The sequence below is a fragment of the Bison bison genome, unplaced genomic scaffold, assembly GCF_000754665.1.
Source record: "Bison bison bison isolate TAMUID 2011002044 unplaced genomic scaffold, Bison_UMD1.0 scf7180017864211, whole genome shotgun sequence".
NCBI lineage: Eukaryota > Metazoa > Chordata > Mammalia > Artiodactyla > Bovidae > Bison > Bison bison.
In genome coordinates this window covers 3,607,505-3,629,387 of record NW_011494783.1, presented here as the reverse complement: position 1 = coordinate 3,629,387, position 21,883 = coordinate 3,607,505, and the positions used below count along the sequence as shown (strand labels likewise).

The 21,883-nt window shown below is 39.8% G+C and overlaps 1 protein-coding gene across 1 annotated transcript in view; it reads right to left on the bottom strand.

Annotated features, from left to right (window-relative positions):
- The window catches only part of LOC104992135 (contactin-associated protein-like 2), a 950,770-nt gene that overhangs the window by 288,099 nt on the left and 640,788 nt on the right, over window positions 1-21,883 (bottom strand). The window contains exon 9 of the mRNA XM_010844884.1: window positions 19,194-19,458. Within this exon, the coding sequence (XP_010843186.1) occupies window positions 19,194-19,458 (265 nt within the window). The remainder of the gene's footprint in view (window positions 1-19,193; window positions 19,459-21,883) is intronic.

Genomic DNA, 21,883 nt, shown 5'->3' with positions numbered 1-21,883 from the left:
AAGGAACCTGTGTGGATCACAACAAACTGTGGAAAATTCTTCAAGAGATGGGCAATACCAGACCGCCTGACGTGGCTCCTGAGAAATCTGTATGCAGGTCAAGAAGCACCAGTTAGAACTGGACATGGAACAACAGACTGGTTCGATATCAGGAAAAGAGTACATCAAGGCTGTATATTGTCACCCCACTTATTTAACTTATATGCAGAGTACATCATGAGAAATGCTGGGCAGGATGAATCACAAGCTGGAATCAAGATTGCCTGGAGAAATATCAATAATCTCAGATATGCAGGTGACACCACCCTTATGGCAGAAAATGAAGAAGAACTAAAGAGCCTCTTGATGAAATGAAAGAGGAGAGTGAAAAAGCTGGCTTGAAACTCAACAATCAGAAAATGAAGATCATGGCATCTGGTCCCATCACTTCATGCCAAATAGATCGGGAAACAATGGAAACAGTGAGAGACTTTATTTTCTTGGGCTCCAAAATCACTGTAGATGGTGACTGCAGCCATGAAATTAAAAGACACTTGTTCCTTGGCAGAAAAGTTATGACCAACCTAGACATCATATTAAAAAGCAGAGAAATTACTTTGCCAACAAAGATCCATCTAGTCAAAGGTATGGTTTTTCCAGTAGTCATGTATGCATGTGAGAGTTGGACTATAAAGAAAGCTGAACACTGAAGAAATTATGCTTTTGAACTGTGGTATTGGAGAAGACTCTTGAGAGTCCCTTGGACTGCAAGGAGATCCAACCAGTCTATTCTAAAGGAGATTAGTCCTGGGTGTTCATTGGAAGGACTGATGTTGAACTGAAACTCCAATAACTTTGGCCACCTGATGCAAAGAGCTGACTCATTTGAAAAGACCCTGCTGCTGGGAAAGATTGAGGGCAGAAGGAGAAGGGGACAACAGAGGATGAGATGGTTGGATGGCATCACCGACTCGATGGACATGGGTTTGGTTGGATTCCGGGAGTTGGTGATGGCCAGGGAGGCCTGGCGTGCTGCCATTCATGAGGTCACAAAGAGTCAGACACGACTGAGGGACTGAACTGAACTGAACTGAAAACAACCTCAGGAAACAGCTTGTGTGTGCTTAGTCATGTATAACTGTGACCTTAAGGACTTTGTAACCCACCAGGTTCTCTTTCCATGGAATTTTCCAGGCAAGAATACTGGAGTGCGTAGCTTTTTTCTCCTCCAGGGGATCTTCCCCACCCAGGGACTGAACCCATGTCTCCTACACTGGGAGGCAGATTCTCTACCATTTAGCCACCTGGGAAAAGATTAGCTTAACTTATTTAGCAGAGAATACAACATAAGTCCACATGCAGAGAGGGGAGATGAGCCTGGACTCCCTTCCAGGCACTGGGCTTTGGGAGTGTCACAGAAGAGATTGCTCAGCTTGCGCACTATTGACATTTGGTGCCAAATACATACGTATTCGGCAAGGAGGAAGGTTTGTCCAGTATTTTGTGGGATATTTAGCAGCATCTTTATCTTCTGTCCTCTGGATGACACTAGTGCATGCACACACACATATATCCATCCCCCAATTTATCACAAGCAGAAATTTCTCCACGTATCATCAAACATCGCCTTGGGTCAAAATCATACCCAGTTCAAGACCAGTACTTTAGAGGTTCTGTTCCTTAAGATTTCTTCTCTTCACCTCTCCATATTAATATCTACAGTCTCATTAACAGGGAAAAAGGGAACCAGAAAAGCCAGGAACCCTTATTAATATTACTTTTTTTTTGGTAAATATCCAAACATGTCAGAAGAGGTAATGGAAGAAAGCAAGCACTTTTGAAAAGTTGAGGATGAGTTATAATTCTGACTTGTTTAATGTCATATCATCTTACTGATTAAACCTTTTCCCTTCTAAATCATTCAAATATGGCAAATGGAGGCATTATGGTACTCAATTTGAAACAGAATTATTGAATTTTAAGGTTTTTACTTCATTAAAAATTGATGCCTCACTCTCCCACACACCTTATCACCTGCGTTCAGTACTGGAGATTCACTCGTTCACAGTAACAAAGCTCACATCTTGTATTTTGTTTGCAGTAGTGATGCCCATTGGCTGTTCTATGCAACAACGTGTACTGTGCATGACAGAGCTGCTCCAGGCAGTCAAAAATACATGAAGATATCGAGCACCCTCTTTCTCTTTCAGCTTCCATTTCTTATGGAGCCTATCAAGGGTTTTATTTCCCTCGTCAAGCTTTTTATGAACAAATCATTTGTTAGGCATGCCTGTGGAGCTGATTATCCTGCATGAAACAGAATACACAGCTCTTTGGTCAGAGAAGGTTAGGTGCATGCCTGCCAATGCATCTACATGCATGATCCAGGTCTCACATTTTCCTCGACAGCATTGCATCATAAAGGATACAGGACAAGAGAAGTTGTTAGCTCTGTTCTTCCCATCCCAGTGAACAAAGCGTGCTGGAAGAACAGCAAGTATACACCATATGGTCCTCTGTGAACTTGGGAAACACAGGTGCTTGTTCTGGAACTGGGATGAAAGGATGAAGGATGGTGGAGGTATCATTTATTCTATGTTCACGTGTGGTGTCTCCTATGAATTCACTCTGAAGTTTAGGTTTTATCGTTAAGCTATCCTATAGAGAAAGAGTTAGCGACTAGAGTCAATAGAAGTCATCGATAGAAGACAACACAATTTGATCATCCAAGACACCATTTCCCTTGGCAAAGCAACTCAGACTAGCCTCCTACAACAAATGCAGTCTCTGCTTTAAGTGAGTATAGAACTGACTGGAGATCAGAGGTCTTAAGTAGAAGGTTGAAAAAACATTGATTTCCTTATTTTCCTGTGGCATTATCATGTCAAAAGCATTCCCAAGACTGAAGAAGAGAATAAAGCTAAATTAATTTTAATCATGCACATTTCTACTCTTTTGTATTCTGTGTGAAAAAAAATTACAAAAGGAATATGACTAATTTCAAGGTTTTACTTCATGTCATGCTCCTGAGGATACATTTTTCAACAAATGTAGATATGCTTTTATTTTGTTCATATAAGAGTTTACCTAGTACAGCTCTAGGCTTCAGTATCCTAAAAAACAACTCTGGCTGCTATAAAAGTATCACATCAAAATTCAGGTCTTGATCAATTTCACACATATTAGCCTCCTACAGTTAAGCAATTATTTCCTTGAGATACTTGCAACTCTCATTTCACAATGAATTTGGTTCATATAAATTGATGAAGACAACAGAATTATAAAGTCACATTTGTAACATCTTGGTATCAGTTCATTAAAAAAATCAATCAACTGGATATTTGGAAACATGCCACATATGAGTCATTGTGCTAGGCTCAGAGGTAGAGAGGCAGAATAAGAACAGGATTACTGTCCTCCAAAAGCTTTAGGAGATTAAACCTTTTCAACCAAGGCAGCCAACACATCTGAACTACATAACACACAATGTCAGACAACTGAAAACAATATAAGTGATTTGAAATTTTAGAAGGATTTGAGGTCACCAAGGGATGAATGTTCAGTCTTTTTGTGGAAAACTCATGGGACTTAATCTTAAAAATTGAGGGCTTCATGGAAGAATTTCCAGTGGGAATATGACACAGCGGAAGCAGTTGCTTTGGAATTTTCATCAAGAGGGGATGTACAGAGTGGACTTGTTTAGAGGTTGGAGGCAGAGAGAACAAGGATACCAACCACTGTCCAAGTGGAGCTCCAACAAAGAAAGATGTAAATATTCATCAGCTATTCTCTGCCAAGTGTTGTGAATTCTAGGAGTCCAGAGATGAGTGAGACATCATGATGAGTGAGTACATTACAATGTAAGTTGGAGCAAGAAAAGTTATTGTTCAGGATATGAGATGCTCTGCATACTGGAGGATGGTAGATTACTCTCTGGGGTTTGAGAGAGGAAATGATACTAAGTTATTACTAAACATTACTAAAACTGAGTCTTCAAGGATAAGTAGGAGTTGGCTGGGACAGCATATAGAGAAAGGGATTTTTAGCAGAGAGTGGAGAGAAGCCAGAGTTTATGGTGTAAAGCAGGAGAAATGAAGCCAAATGACTCCAGCTGGGCTCAGTTAGTACATACTCATAAAATTAGTATTCTTAGAAATGAGGACTTAAAGATAATGGAGAAGAAAATCAAAGTATTTTCCTTGCATTTTAGAAATATAAATGTGGATAATGCGAGAGAGAAATGAGAAACAGTAAAGGAGAGTATTTAACAGGCTCGTGGAAGAATCTCAATGAGACATGAGCAGGGTATCTTTGGTGTGAGGTGCTGCACTCAACAAATATATCAGCTGGGTCATATTCCACAATGCCTGGTCCTGGGTGAATGAAAGCCAGTCTGCTGGATTAATGTGAGAGGCTGCATGGTAGAATAACCAATAGTTCTGACTTCAGACTCATGGTCTGGACTCTTTTTCAAACTTTTCTTACTAGCTGTGACAGTCTAGGTGAGTTATTCCGTCTCTATGCCTGTTTCTTTACCTATACGAGGCAGATGACAATAGCCATTATATTGAGGAGCTGTCAAATTAAATCACTTAATAATTTGTGCACATTATCTTTGTTTAAACAGTGACTGAAACAGAGAGAGACCTCAATCAGTGCTAGCCACTGGGCAATCTGATTCCAGAGTTATATGCTTATAACTGCTGTATCAGAAAAACAGGACAGTGATAAAAAAGCAGCACTCATTCGGGCAAGTAAGATGGCTTCACGATCTTTTCGAGTGATGACTTTTTGAACTAGGATAAGGAAAGTAGTATTTGGTCACCCTGGCGGCTCAGATTGTAAAGAATCTGCCTGCAATACGGAAGACCCAGGTTCGATACCTGGGTCAGGAAGATCCCCTGGAAAAGGGAATGGCAACCCACTCCAGTATTCTTGCCTAGAGAATTCAATGGACAGAGGAGCCTGGAAGGGCCCATGGGATCACGGAGACAGACACAACAGAGAAACTAACTCTAAGGAAACAAACGTATAAGGCACTTCCACAGAACTGGTGGCACTTGCTATACCATTATAGGTGCCAGGCAAGGATGGAAAACACAATTTGAATTCTCTCAAGGTTTTGAACTTGGATCCCAGAAGAATGATTTTACCATTGCTATAAATGAGAAAGAAGGATTCACAGTTGTATCTAATTCACAGGTTCACTGAAGCCATACACATATTAATTCATTGTAAAGGATTTCGCACAGTGATGGGCCTGGTGTAAGCTCTCAGGAGTTATTAGTGATCATCGTAAGACTTCACTGCATCTCAGGACGAGAAGAGAGACACATCTGAATGACCCTGGAGTCCTATTTCTTGCAAACTCTTAGCACCATAGTAGAGAGCTGGACCAGCAGATCTGAGTCAGCACAGAGGAGAAGTGACTCGGCTTACAGCTGCTGAAAGCAGCCACTCGGCTCCAGCGGCCTCCCTTTTCTAACAAGGCAGTTTCGTTTTGTTTTCACTCCTTCTGCCATCATGACATAAAGCTTAAAAGTGCAGGCTCCGCTCTACTGGAAACTTGGCTATGGTGTCAGCCAACCATCTATGCCCAGTCAAAGCTAAGGGCTTGGGGCATTGTATGCACTTTACTACTTCTCTGCTCAGAGTTCTGTCCATATCTCCCAATAAACTGTGTCATATCTACATGCCTAGAACAACAGGCATTTGATGACAGCGGGAGGCAGAGATTTGGCATAGGTCTGCGTGGATATTGAAAGGGGGATATCGGGTTGGGAGATGGTTGAAACTTAGGCCCACAGCGGTAGACACTATCCCTAGGCAATAGCGGGCTGTAGTCTAGACTCAAATCAGAAATGGTAGGGTTAACATAAAATAGCACAGAGAGTGTGTGGAGAAAAGGGAAGCCTCCTACGCCATTGGTGGGAATGTAAATTGGTGCAGCCACTCTGGAAAACAGTGTGGAGTTTCCTCAAAAAATTAAAAATACAGTTGCCATATGATCTCCAGGGCATCTCACTCCTGGGCATATATTCAGACAGAACTATAATTTAGAAAGATACATACACCACTATGTTCATACCAGCACCATTTACAATAGCCAAGACACGGAACAATGTAAGTGTCCACTGACAGATGAATGGACAATAAAGACGTGATATACTGTATCTATCCATCTACAGTGGAATATTACTCAGCCATAAAAAATAATGAGAGACCGCCATTTGTATCCACATGGATGGACCTAGAGATTATCACACTAAGAGACGCAAGTCAGAAAGAGAAAGACAAATAACAGATTGTATCACTCATATGTGGAATCTAAACTATAACACAAATGAACTTATTAAAAAACAGAAACAGCAACAGACTCAGAGACACAGAGAACAATCCTGCAGTGACCTGCAGGAGGGGGTATAGCAGAGGGAGGGAGTTGGACTTCAGGGTTACCAGATGCAAACTATAACATATACAGAATGATAAACTCATATACAGAATGATAAACAAGGCCCTACTGTATAGCACAGGAATCCATATTCAAAATCCTGTAATAAACCATAATGGAAAATAATGTGTGTGTATATTTACACACACACATATAACTGAGTCACTTTGCTATATACCAGAAACTAACACGGCATTGTAAGTCAACTATACTCCAATAAAACAATTTAAAAAACAAAAAAAGCAAGGGATTTGAATGAGAGACAGGAGGATGCTGGGAAATCAGAGGTGAGCATACAGGATTCAGGCAGGACAGTGGCAGAATGGTGAAATGTCTAGGCGGAACAAGAGCCCTGCCTCTGGACAGAGGTTTAGCAGTAGAGATTTGATCTCTGAAATGATGCCAGAAAGAACAGAGGGCCAGGAGAATGACTGGCAGATTACCGGCATCTTTCAGAAAACATCAGATGCTAATAATTAGTGCTACAGCAGAGATCTAGGCAGAGCTTTACTTGTAAAATTTAGATCTTAAGGTGTGAGAAGAAAAAAGTGGTGGGAGAAGAAAGGACTCAGAAATAACTGCAAGAATTCAGTTATCAGAAGTAGGGTCTGTGCTTAAGTTACAAAGGGCGCCCCTGGTGGCTCAGCTGGTAAAGAATCTGCCTGCAATGGGGGAGACCTGGGTTCGATCTCTGGGTTTGGAAATGTATCAGAAGAGCAAAAGAGACACTGATGTATAGAACAGTCTTATGGACTCTGTGGGAGAGGGAGAGGGTGGGAAGATTTGGGAGAATGACATTGAAACATGTAAAATATCATGTAAGAAATGAGTTGCCAGTCCAGGTTCGATGCACGATACTGGATGCTTGGGGCTAGTGCACTGGGACGACCCAGAGGGATGGTATGGGGAGGGAGGAGGGAGGCGGGTTCAGGATGGGGAACACATGTATACCTGTGGTGGATTCATTTTGATATCTGACAAAACTAATACAATTATGTAAAGTTTAAAAATAAAATAAAAAAAAGAAAATAAATCATAAAATTGAATGATGATCAAAGACTAGTCCATAGACATGATTACTTTTTCATACAATGTTACCAAAGGTAAATACTTTCTAAGTAATATCCCGTGGCTCCCTGACAAGTTCTCTTGTTAAGAGCTTTTAGAAATAAAGGAAAGAGACAAAGAAATACTGAGGCAAACATCTCAGAGGGCATCCAAAGGAATCTTTTTTTTTTTTAACATTTCGAAATTTGTTCTGGAGTATAGTTGCTCTACAATGTTGTGCTAGTTAGCAAAGTGGATCAGCCACACATACTCACATATTCCCCCTTTTGGATTTCATTCCTATTTCGGCCACCATAGGGCACTGAGTAGATTTCCTTGTGCTATATAATAGGTTCTCATTAGTTATTTGTTATGCATAGAAGTGTGTAGATGTCAATCCCTATCTCCCAATACATCCCACCACCCCTCCGCACTTGGTGTCCATAAGTTTGCTCTCTAAGCCTGTGTTTCTATTTCTGCTTTGTAAATAAGACCATCTATACCATTGTATTTTCAGATTCTTTGTTTATCTGTTAATATACAATATTTTTTTTTTCTCTTTCTGATTTGCTTCACTCTGTATGAGAGTCCATAGGTCCATCCACGTCTCTGCAAATGACCCAGTTTTGTTCTTTAGGCTCCTCTGAAGTCAATTTCAGAGGTTGCCAGGTGGCTTTATGAAAATCAGCAGGGTCCCTCTCCCAAAGAGACTCATTTCCGAAACCAATTACAATAAAGTCATAAGTAAGCCAATGAGCCTAAATTCTTCACAGGTGGGATGGCTCCGATTGCTTAAATTCATCAAAGAAAAAGAAAGGTAGATGACAGTCAGATATACTATCTCCCAGTCTGAATTTGCTGCTTGAATGAATTACCCAGGGTAATGCTCATCATGAGATTAACCAGAGACGTGAGAGTTTGGGTGGAAGTTCCAATCCAGTGAGTCTGCTTTGCATTATTTTGGATTATGAAGGTAAATCTCTTGATTTTTTTCTATGCCAACACTATTTTTATCTTGTTAACTATTTCAAACAAAATTATGCACTCAAGGGTAAAAATATGTACAGCTGATGTGGTGGTTAATTTCATGTGTCCACTTGACTTGGCCATGGGGTGCCCAGATGTTTGGTTAAACATTATTCTTGGACTTCCATTGGGGTCCAGTAGTTAAGAATCCACCTGCCAATGCTGGGGCCATGGGTTTATCTCTGGTCTGGGAAGATTCCACATGCCACAGAGCAACTAAGCTTGTGCACCCCAACTACTGAGCCTGTCCTCTTCCTTACTTCTCTTCCACCATGACAGAAGCCACAATAAGGAGAAGCCCACTCATCACAATAAAGAGTACCTCCTGCCTGCTGCAACTAGAGAAAGCACCTGTGCAGCAGCAAAGACCCAGCACAGCCAAACAAGCAAGAAAACTATTCTAGTGTGCTTGTGAAGGTGTTTCTGGGTGAACATAACACTTTAACCTGTAGACTTAGTATAATAACATGGACTGGTCTCCCTAACATGGGTGGGTCCCATCCAATAGGCTAAATGCCTGAATGTAACAAAAAGGCAAAGTTTTGAGTAAAGTTATGGGCTTCCCTGGTGGCTCAGCTGGTAAAGAATCTGCCCACAATGCGGGAGACCTGGGTTCGATCCCTGGGTTGGGAAGATCGCCTGGAGAAGTGAAAGGCTACCCCCTCTCCAGTATTGTGGCGTGGAGAATTCCATTACTTGTATAGTTCATGGGGTCGCAAAGAGTCGGACATGACTGAGGGACTTTCACTTCATGGGTAATTACCTCTTTCTGCCTGATGGTTTTCCAGCTGGGACACTGGGCTTTTCTGGCCTTCAGACTCAAACTCAAACACTGGCGCTCCTTGAGCCTGCTAATTTTTACACTGTTTTTTATACCATGAGGTCTCAGCCTCCAGAATTGTATAAGCCCGTCCTTCTAATAAATTTTTCCTCTCCCTATATACAGTCTACTGGTTATTGCTGGAGAACTCTGACTAATATGGTTGGCTTTCCTCTCTCTACTGCATAAATCTATACTGCTTAAATTTACCGATTACTCATCTGTCAGAGAAGTTTCAGTCCTTAAAGTTACGTGAAACATAACGATGGAGAACCTCTCAGCAAAGCTACCCTGTTCTGTGTCCTCCACTCTCTTGCTTTGGAAACAAGCATATTCAGTGATTTATACATTAAATGTGGGGTTCCAGAGCTGTGTTCCTTGCTGGTCTTGCACAATTCATTTTATTCTCATAGTTAGTTTATAGTAGTGATGACTTATTTTCTCTTTGATTAGCTTATTTGTGCAGTAAACTAAATAGTGAGAGGCAGGGAGACCTGGTGTGCTGCAGTCCATGGGGTTGCAAAGAGTCAGGCATGGCTTAGTGACGGAACAATAGCAACAACAGTAAATTAAGCTTTTAAAACATAACCTGATCCCCAGTGGGGGCTTTTACCTCCATTTTATCCACCTAAGTTTGCTAAGTTTTACCCTCTCCTTGCAACTTTAAAAAATTATTAAACACACAGGTGCACAATCATGTTTTATTCATCTTCCCTGAAGAAGGCATAGGATATTTTAAAAGGCCCCCAAACCCTGTGGAAGCTAGAGTGGGTATGGTATCCTGCTGTGTGATTATAAATTAAAATGTCCCCTTTCCTTCCTGAAGAATAAGTCAATACCTAATATTACAAAACTTTCCTCCCAGCCTCTTTTTTCTTTCATGTTGGAATATAATGCTTCTATTGATGTGAAAATGCACCAGCATGCACTGAAATATAATTCAAGGTAGATTTGCACTCAGCTGGCATGATGATAGCACAGCCACTTTGGGAATTGAAATATAATAAAAAGTCAGTTAGGTGACACTACCTGGGAGCAACACACTGTTAACTCAAATGCTTTTTACTGGGTACCAGGTGATTCTCACAGCACGTCTACTTGTGAACTCGGGAGAATAAATCAGCCATCTGTGTTGTAGGTATATCCAAGGTGAGCTATATTTATAGCTATAGATATGTATCTATTGCTCTATATCCATCTCACTTTTGGTTTTTGCTATAAAGGGGAGATATGCTATCCTAGCACACATCTAAGCTCCTAATTAAAATGAGCACAATGCTTCACCCATCAACCTTCCTCAGGCTCCATCGTTCCCAAGAACTCAGAGCTGTATTTTGTCGTCAGCATCCTAAAATGATGAATTTCTGTTTTCCTCGAACATTTTATGTATCTAGATAACCATCCGAAAGTAGAAACTTCTTATTTTTTTAGATATTTTTTAGTAGAACTATACATATAGAAATTTTCACTCAGTTGCATCTAACTCTTTGCGACCCCATGGACTATAATGGACTAGGATCCTCTGTACATGGAATTCTCCAGGGGAGAATACCGGACTGCATATCCATTTCTTTCTCCAGGGGATGTTCCTGACCCTGGGATCGAACCCAGGTCTCCTGCACTGTAGGCAGATTCTTTACCATCTGAGCCATCAGGGAAGCCCCATTTGGAAATAAAGAGATTTGTAACTCCTGATTCACTATTAAGAGAGAAAAATAAAATCTGTTGTTTCCTGAGAGCCAGTAACAGTTTTAAAAGAAAATGCCTTTATATATGAATTCACCTATCTCCCCCTCCCTTATTTATCCTGAAAAAAAAAAAGGTTTACAATTAGCTATGTATATTTTCAAATAAATGCTCATAGCTGCTAAGTCGCTTCAGTTGTGTCTGACTCTGTGCGACCCCAGAGACGGCAGCCCACCAGGCTCCCCCGTCCCTGGGATTCTCCAGGCAGGAACACTGGAGTGGGTTGCCATTTCCTTCTCCAATGCATGAAAGTGAAAAGTGAAAGTGAAGTCGCTCAGTCGTGTCCGACTCTAGTGACCCCGTGGACTGCAGCCCACCAGGCTCCTCCATCCACGGGATTTTCCAGGCAAGAGTATTGGACTGGGGTGCTATTGCCTTCTCCTAAATGCTCATAGACTCAACATAAAATGTTCCATTTTTTATGTGAATGCCATTTAGGAATTGAAGCTGAAGCCCATTGTTTAAGGACAGAGTTTTAAAAAATTGATTATATAAATGCTTCTATTTAAGTAGGGAAACTAGACCTTTTAAATCAATATAACGTACTCTATGTAATTTCCATTCATCATGTTGTTAAGCGGTATACTTTTTAGGAGTGCCATTTTACTCACAAGTATCATTGTATTACTATATACATTTTTTTAAATACTACTTGATGTTTGTTTTAGAAAATTGGATATTATGGAAAATATGTTAAGAAATTAGTAATGGACTGATAACCTACCAATTAGAGATAATTAGTATTATCCAGATTTATTTCATTCATATCTCTTTTCTAGTTATCTATACATTTATAAAAGTAATAATATTGGGATTATATTCGACATAATTTTTGTAAACACTCTTATTCACTATGTTTTCCAATTGTTATAGGATTTTTGAGAAACATGATTTCTTATGATGTAATAGTATTCCACATAAGGATGTGCTCTTTAAAATAACCTCTTCATTGAAAATATTTGTTTTCAATTACTTTTATTAGATATATACTGTGATAATATATCATTGTACATCTTTACTGAAAGTCACTCAGTCATGTCCAACTCTTTGAGACCCCATGTGGAATTCTCCAGGCCAGAATACTGGAGTGGATAGCTGTTCCCTTCTTCAGGGGATATTCCCAACCCAGGGATCGAATCCAGGTCTTCCGCATTGCAGGCGGATTCTTAACCAGCTGAGCCATGAGGGAAGCCCGAATCATCATGACTCAAATTTAATTAAAGGATATGCCAAGACTTCTAATATATTCAGCTTCTAAAAAACTATGGCTTAAATTTGAATTAAGGAATATAATATATATTATCAAATAATTCTCTACTTTGCTATAAGACAATGTAAAACAAATCACTTGAAGTATGTGAAGTAATGCCTAAACATTACTTACTTTTTGAGTTATAGAAATTTATTTTAAGAAAACTATAAAATTATATGGAGTTTGAAATTACAGAGCTGAAAATCAATTCTCAATAACTTAAAACATAAAAATATTATAAACAACCATTTTTCCTTGAGGCTTCCCTCATGGCTCAGATGGTAAGAATCTGTGTGCAATGTGGGAGACCTGGGCCCTATCCCTGGGATAGAATTATCCCTTGGAGAATGGAATGACTGTCCACTGCAGTATTTTTGACTGGAGAATTCCTCAGAAAGAGGAGCCTAGGAGGCTAGTGTCCATGGGGTCTGAAAGAGTTGGACATGAATGAATAACACATTTTTTTTTCTTATGTGAGGAAAAATAAATCTCATGATGCAAATTATCACTGAACTTAGAAATTGGTATATGGATCAATTCTTCCAAATATTAATATACTAACTACGTTTTCAGATGTTTGTAAAATCAAGAGAAGAGATATTCTAATTGTAATAGACAGTGCCAGGAGCAGTCCTTGGGAAATGCATGTGCTGAGATTGAACTGGGAACTTGCCAGTATTGGCCAGCACATTTCCCAGCTATGCACAAAGCCAAGAAAATGTCTATTCCTTAGGCTATGGTCTGGATGTGTGTTGAAATTCGTGTGTTAAAATCCTAATGCCCAGAATGACAGTATTAGTAGATGGGGCTTTGATAGGTGCTCAGGTCAGCGAGGAGGAGCCCTCAGGAATGGGATTAGAGTTCTCATAAAGAAGACAGCTCAGATCATCCCTTTTACCACTTGTTTGTTGTTGCTGTTGTTCAATTACTAAGTCATGTTCAACTCTTTGTGACCCTGTAGACTGTGGCACACCAGGCTTCTCTGTTCTTTACCATCTCTTAGAGTTTGTTCAAATTCATGTCCATCAAGTCAGTGATGCTATCTAAACATCTTATCTTCTACTGCTCTCTTCTCCTTTTGTCTTCAATCTTTCCCAACATCAGGCTCTTATATAATGAAACAGCTCTTTATATCAGATGGCCAAAGTATTGGAGCTTCAGTTTCAGCATCAGTCCTTCTGATGAATATTCAGGGTTAATTTCCTTTAGGATTGACTGGTTTGATCTTCTTGCTGTTCAAGGGGCTTTCAAGAGTCTTTCCTAGTACCACAATTCGAAAGCATCAATTCTTCAGCACTCAATGTAGGAGACATAAAGAGAGGTGGGTTTGATCCCTGGGTCAGGAAGAGCCTCTGGAGAAGGAAATGGCAACCCACTCAAGTATTCTTGCCTGGAGAATCTCTTGAACAGAGGAGCCTGGTGGGTTACAGTGCATAGGGCTGCAAAGAGTCAGACACAACTGAAGCGACTTAGCACGCACACAACCTTCTTTATGGGCCAACTCCCTCGTGAGAACATAGCAAGAAATCTGCAGTCTGCAACCAGGAAGAAGACTCTCACCACAGCTCGACCAGACTGGCACCCTGATCTCAGGCTTCCAGCCCCCAGAACTATGAGAAATGTGTGTGTGTGTGTGTGTGTGTGTGTGTGTGTGTATAAAAATGACATAGTTAACAGATTTGGTTATGGCAGTTTGGGTGGACTAAGATACTTTCCCTTAAAGGACCCAAATGGAAATTTATCAAAGGTTTGCAGAGGAAATTTTCCTGCAAAACTGAAATAAAGCAAGGCCCCAGGAAGTTTCCCTTTGGAGACAGGAATACAGAGCTGATGTTTAGCGGTGTGGATGTTAAGAAGCCATTCCATAATTGAAGCAATGTGGGGCTTTCCTGGTGGTTCAGATGGTAAAGAATCTGCCTGCAATTCAAGAGACCCAGGTTTGATCCCTGGGTCAGGAAGATCCCCTGGAGGAGGGCATGGCAACCCACTCCAGTATTCTTGCCTGGAGAATCCCATGGACAGAGGAGTCTGGTGGGCTACAGTCCATAGGGTCACACATAATCAGACAAGATTGAAGCGACTTAGCTCGCACTCACGCTTGCACTCTCTTCATAAACAAAACAATGAGGTTTGAACACTTCAACTTAGCAAACAGTTGATTTAGGAGGAGGGCATATTCTGAATGATTCTTCTAAAAGGTTTTGTTTTCATGGATAGAAATTGATTTTTTCTTCAATAGGTGAGAAAGGTCATTAACAGAAATCATGTTCCTTTCTCCATATAAATGCTAAACCACTTTCCATCACCTTATTAACAGGGCAGATGAAAACTTTACAGTGTATTCTAAGCATCTATTTGTAATTAGGGCATAAAATTGATGCATTTTGCAATTAAAAACTTTATTTCAAATGGTATTCAGATTCTTTGTGTGTCTGTGTGTATGTGTGTGTTTTGTTTGGCTATGTATCAGACAGTAATACACAGGAATACTTTTTCTCTTACTACTGTTACAATATTATAATATTGTTTCTGGAAGATACATTTAGTTTTCCATTATGAATTGATGGCATAAATACTCTCAGGTAATTAGAACTTTAAAAAATCCCAACTCTTCAAATGAGAAGACCAGTCCATAGGTCAGTGTTTTTCTAATTATGGTTTGCAGCTTGTTTTTAGGTCATGAAATCACTTAGTGGATCATGGTAATTTTAATTGAAGAGCGACAGAAGAGAAAACAACAAAATTATGAGAGCACGTTAAAACATAAGGTAAATCATATTTAATGAAAACTTGGTTTCAGTAGGTATTGAGTATGATATAAAATGCTTTCTCATTGTTTTGGTCAAAATCATTTGAACCAGGAGGATGCTGTGCTAAATGAAACAAGTCAGAGAAAGATAGATACTATATGACCTCACTTACATGTAGAATCTTGAACTAGAAGCCATAGAATCAAAGAGTAGAATGATGGTGGTTTCCGGGGGCTTGCTGTATATTGGTCAGAGGGTACCAGTTTTCAGTAAGGAGACGAAAATGTCCAGGGGAATCTAATGTACTGCATGGTGATTTTAGCTAACAATACTGCGTATTGGAAATTTAAGTATACGTCATGACAAAAATAAACTCAAAATGGCTTAAAGTCTTAAATATGACATGATACCATAAATCTTTTAGAAGAGGACATAGGCAAAGCCTTCTCTGACATAAATTGCAGTAATATGTTCTTAGCTCAATCTCCCCAGGCAAAAGAAATAAAAGCAAAAATAAGCAAATGAGACCTAATTAAACTTACCCGTTTTTACACAGGAAAGGAAACCATAAATAAAATGAAAAGACAACCTACAAAATAGGAGAAAATAATGGCAAACAGCGTACCTGACAAGGGCTTAATTTCCAAAATAAACAAATAGCTCATAGAACTCAATATCAAAACAACAACCCAATCAAAAAATGGACAGAAGACCTAAAGAGACATTTCTCCATAGACAGATGGCCAACTGGCACATGGAAAGATGCTTAACATCACCAATTATTAGAGAAATGCAAATCAAAACAACAATGAATTATCACCTCACACCAGTCAGAAAGGCCGTCATCAAACCATCTGTGAATAATACATGCTGAAGAGGCACGGAGGAAAGGGACCCTCCTGCACAGTGGGTGGGACTGGGTACTGGTGCAGCTGCAATGGGAAGGGTCCTCAACAAACTAAAAATAGTTAGGACAGCTATAGACTAAAAATAGAACTACCATGTGATCCAGCAATCTCGCCTCTTGGCATTTATCTGGAAAAGGCAAAACCTCTAAATCCCAAAGACACATGCACCCCAGTGTTCACTGCAACACTATTTACAGCAACACTATTTACAATAACCAAAACACAGAAGCAACCTAAATGTCCAGTGACAGATGAAGGGATAAAGAATCTGTGGTATATAGACAGAATTAAAGGTTACTCAGCCACAAAAAGGAATGAGATAATGCCGTCTGCAGCAACATGGATGGACCCAGAAATGATCATACTAAGTCAGGCAGAAAAAGAAACTACCATAGGACACCACTTACAGCTGAAATCTAAAAAAGATACAAACGAACTTTTTACAGAAACATACTCACAGATACAGAAAACAAAATTATGGTTACCAAAGGGAAAAAAAGTGGGGGGATAAATTAACAGTACGGGATTAATAAACACACTGCTATACATAAAATAGCTAAGCAATAAAGATTAACTGTATAGCACAGGGAACTATATCCAATATCTTATAATAGCCTATATGGAAAATATTCTAAAAAAAGAAATACACACACATATATATATATAAACATATGACTCACTTTCTTATATACCTGAAGCCAGAAGCTAACACGATAATAAAAATCAACTATATTTCATATAAAGAATAGGGTAGATATAACACAGAACAATTATCCTTTGTTAAAAGCAAATATCAGTGTACTCTACGTATGGGAAAAATGGAAATCTTTGAAATGTCAATATTTCATTGGACTATATAGGAATGAGACTACAGAAAAATTCAAATATCAAATCCTGTTTTCCTTAATTTGCACAGATTCTAATATAAATTAACAAAAACATCTAAACTTTACTTTTATCCTATTTAAGAAAACTTATGAGGAAATGGTAACCCACTCCACTATTCTTGCCAAAAAATCCCAAAGACAGAGGAGCCTGGCAGGCTACAGTCCGTGGGGTAACAAAGAGTTGGATATGACTGAGCAATTGAGCATACACACACATTAAGGTAAATTAGTTGCTGAATATTGTATTCCTTTGTTTATTATATTTTATTTTTATTTTATATTTTATATTTATTTTATTATATTATATCCTGGGGTCCTAAATTCGGAGAAGGCAATGGCACCCCACTCCAGTTCCCTTGCCTGGAAAATGCCATGGATGCAGGAGCCTGGTAGGTTGCAGTCCATGGGGTCGCTAAGAGTCAGACACAACTGAGTGACTTCACATTCACTCTTCACTTTCATGCATTGGAGGAGGAAATGGCAACCCACTCCAGTGTTCTTGCCTTGAGAATCCCAGGGACGGGGGAGCCTGGTGGGCTGCTGTCTATGGGGTCGCACAGAGTCGGACACGACTGAAGCAACTTAGCAGCAGCAGCAGCAGCAGGGATCCTAAACTAGACATTAAATTAGCAAATGTTTATTGATTACTATGTTTAAGATCCTATTCTTTTAATTATAATGGTACTTGTTACATGGAAAACCACCAGGAGTTTGGGTTTTCTCAGCGATTTCCAGGAGGGCGGACTTCATCTTGTATTTTTATGTGTTTAGGCATTAGAAATGCCTGAACATCAATTTTAACAGAATCTAATGGGGAGTTTTTCAACGGTGGTAAATATTTGTATATGTATTTGTTTTATGTGCTATTATGGTCTCTCCAGATAAATTCTATTTGCTCCAACTCTCTCCACATGAATTTATACTGAGATGCAGTGATAAAATATGGTGATCAATCATTTTCACTATGAGCTTTTGGAGAAAAAGCAAAACTAACAGTGCAAAAAATGAAAAAGTAAATATCTAGGTATTTTACAAGAGCTTTTGATTTCAATTATTCAGATACACCTGTGACATAATGCTTCCGTGTCTTCCTTGAGTCCTTGTCTGTAATAGACCACACAGCCAGCTCATACAAAAACACACAGCCTGTTGCATGAAAAGGCACATATCCTCAAGCAGGAGATATTCTGTGAACACTAGTTCATGGAGCCACAGTGCTGACTTCAGCAAACATTCCTGGAGCATCTCTTATGTTACAGGCATTGCTCTACGTGCAGGGGCATGGTCTCTGCCTTCAGGGAGCTGATAGTACACAGGAGAAATGAAGTGGACCCAATCATAATAGTGTCACAAATGAACACGGAATATTTAGAAATCAGAGCTCACAGTCGCACAGTTGAGCCTTCTATTAGGAACTTTCTCTCACAGTATTTGGTACACCTGTACTAGGGGCTCTGAAAATACTCTTTTTCCTCCCATCTTCCAATTCTACTTAGAATTGAAGTACTTACTTAAAACACTGCTTTCAAGAAACATCTAGAGAAATTTGATGATTTGTGTTTTTTTTTTTTACTATTTTTCAGTCCCATATCAGATATCATTTTCTTTGTTTATGATATCTTGTTTGGCAATATCATCTTTCTTTGTGCCATCATATTGAAGGACTATTCCAAAGTTGACCAGTTTATTCAAATAACAACAATATTACCTAAGTCTCCATTTATTCTGCCACTATACTGTCAAGTTTAAAAATGACTCTACTTAGCCAGGCCAGTCTTCCTTCAGTTGATCCTTATCTCTTGTCATTCTTCTTTGTACTCATTTCCCCTTTTTTTTTCCCCTAATACTTTGCATACATTTAGAAGACCACTTTGAGCTTTTGATTCAAACAGTAGAACTTACCTTTAAAGTCATAATTTACATCAACGCAACCTTATTACTCGTAGTAAAAGGAATGTGAATGTCCATAAACTCAAAAGATATCAAGCACTCTTATGTTAATAAAACAATCATTCTTTGTTTTTGAACATATGATCTTAGAGGAATATCCATTGCTCAATGCAAGAGGGACTAGCATTTGTAAAAAGGAAAGGATTTCAGTCCTGTCAAGACAGTCCCAACCAACTTTCTTCCTCGCCTATCCTCATCCGCTCAGCGTTTCTAAGTTTCCCTCATTCAGTCTGCACTCAGGGAAGCCAAGGAAAGATCTCAGAGCCTGAATCCAAACATAATCACGAGAGTGTGCCAACAACAAAGTAAAAACATAACCCTAGCTGAGGACATCACAACAGCAGTTTCAGGCACGAACGTCGAATAGATTCACTGACCTGACGAGATGTCTATCTGGTTCATCTTGGTCTGCGTGACGTTGATGTGAACACCGACTTTGCTCTCAGTGAGGTCAATCTCCACGTTGCCCAAGTTATCTGCAAAATGGCTGAAAAGCAGGAGACCATTGGGGTTCCAAGTCCTGAACTGGAAGCTAACCGAAAACAGGTCCTGGTGAAGCCGTCCGGGCACCTCCAGATAACTGGTAGCGTTGAAAAAGACAGGTACTGTGTAAGGCTCCACACACGAGAAACTCAAATTTCCCTGGAAGACAGAAGGGCATGCTTTGAGGAAAATGTAGAATAAAACAAGCACCCAGGTAAGACAGCTGACCAAGTGAGAGTTATACACATTTCAAACCCGAGCTTGAGCTGTGTGCAATTCCCATGTGCAGTCATGTGACACAGATTCATGTGTCCTTGAAAGGACATGTCCTGGCATGTCCTTTCTGCTGTAGCTAACAGAGTTCAGCAGCTGGCTATCAGACTGAGGGATTCATGCAAGCACCTTGCATCATGGATTTGACAAACTGACAGCCTGGTGTGATGGGCTGGCTATGAAATGGATACATCCCTGTGTGGTGGGCTTGGGAGTGGACCACTGGACTTTCTGAAGAAAGCAAAGAGCTGCTTCCTCCTCCCCCACAACTGACAGTGTATCAGCTAGGGAGGAGATGCCTCTGTTTTCTTTTGGATGGCCTTGGTCAATTATTTATTAATACATAAATCTAGTCTCTAGTCTCACTGGGAATGTTAGTTGCTGTTTATTAAACTAGGATGGGGCAAATATTCTTGAGTCTTAACCCCATACCTATTAACTAGTTAGTCAAAGCTATGGTTTTTGCGGTAGTCGTATGGATATGAGAGATAGACCATAAAGAAAGCTGAGCACCGAAGAATGGATGCTTTTGAACTGTAGTGATGGAGAAGATTCTTGAGAGTCCCTTGGACTGCAAGGAGATCCAACCAATCCATCCTAAATGAAATCACCCTGAATATTCATTAGAAGGACTGATGCTGAAGTTCCAATACTTTGGCCACCTAATGGGAAGAGCCAACTCATTAGAAAAGACCCTGATGCTGGGAAAGATTGAGGGCAGGAGGAGAAGGGGACGACAGAGGATGAGATGGTTAGATGGCATCACTGACTCAATGGAGATGAGTTTGAGCAAGCTCTGGGAGATGGTGAAGGACAGGGAAGCCTGGCGTGCTGCAGTCTATGGGGTTGCAAAGAGTCAGACAAGACTGAGCAATGGAACAACAGATTATTTTGTTATTCAACTCAAACTCTCATTTACATTCCCATGAAATGTGCATATATCTTAATACATTAATGCTTTCAGAAACAGTGACATGAATGTACAAAAGGAAAAGAAAACTGTTAATTGAAGCTTCCTTCTCCCCCTCATGCTTCCTCTATTTGGTACAAAGAAATCTGATTATTCAGATACACTGAATTTTATATTCTAGGATCTAAGTACCTTCCTTTTAAAGATATGAAAAAAATCTACATTTTTTGCCATCTTTTTTTTTTAACCCCACTATATCTTGAGGAATATGATTTGAAGGCATTTTTTTTCTTTATTGTTTCCTTAAACACCACCACATACTTATCCCCAGAGGCACAGTTCTTCCATTTTAGTACATTAACCATTTAAACTAAGTTAGGCTGACCCCCCAATTAATATTCAAATTAAATTTGTGCTGCACCTGCATATGCATGCATGCTAAGTCGCTTCAGTCATGTCCAACTCTTTGTGACCCCGTAGACTGCAGCCCTCCAGCCTCCCCTGTTCATGGGGTTCTCCAGGCAAGAGTACTGGAGTGGGTCACCATTTCCTCCTCCAGGGGATCTTCCCTACCCAGGGATCAAACCAGCATCTCTTACGCCTCCTGCATAGAGGAGGTTGGCAGGCAGGTTCTTTACCACTAGGGCCACCTCAGAAGCCCTGTATCTTCACAGATGATTAGATGACTATTTTTAAAGGCTTACTTTTCCCGATGAAAAGAGCTGTTTATGCACAAAAACTGACATGTCATAACTGACCACTTGCCTGTGTTGTGGAGACTGTCTCCCAGCAAAGTGAAAAGTTCTGAGTGATGGTGCTGATTCTGGAGTCAACATTTAATGAGGAAATGGGTGTGTGTAAGGAGAATGGTGCAGGATAAGTGCTGAGCCACTTACACAGAAGTATTAGCACCAGACATCTTCAAAAGCAAATCTCCTCTGTAAATATTTGCCTTTGTAGAGCAACTTGCAAAATGTCCTGCCTGCCTCTACATTGCCTAAACCTTTTAATACACATGTTTATTTTTGTTTAAAAGCCTTTTCTGTGTCTGCTCCTTCCATTTTAACAAATGTAATTATAGATAATTTAGGCTTTTTAAAATGTCTTTGTTATTCAGGTTAAAATACCATTTATAAGCAACAATATATTGTGGTAAAAGTTGACTTTGGAATGAGTCCCCAGAGTGCAATTCTCTGTAGTTTGAGAATCTAATGGATACACGTGAGGACCAACTGGGAGGTTTGGGGCAGAAATAACACTTCACTTCTTAAAGGTGTAAATAATGGGAAGGGTATTATGATAATTTGGGTTCTGCATCTTTCTGTCTTAGGTGATAATTTGATAATTTCTGAGGAAACAAAAGGATTCTGATGCCATTTTATCCAAAGCTTAAAATAACAT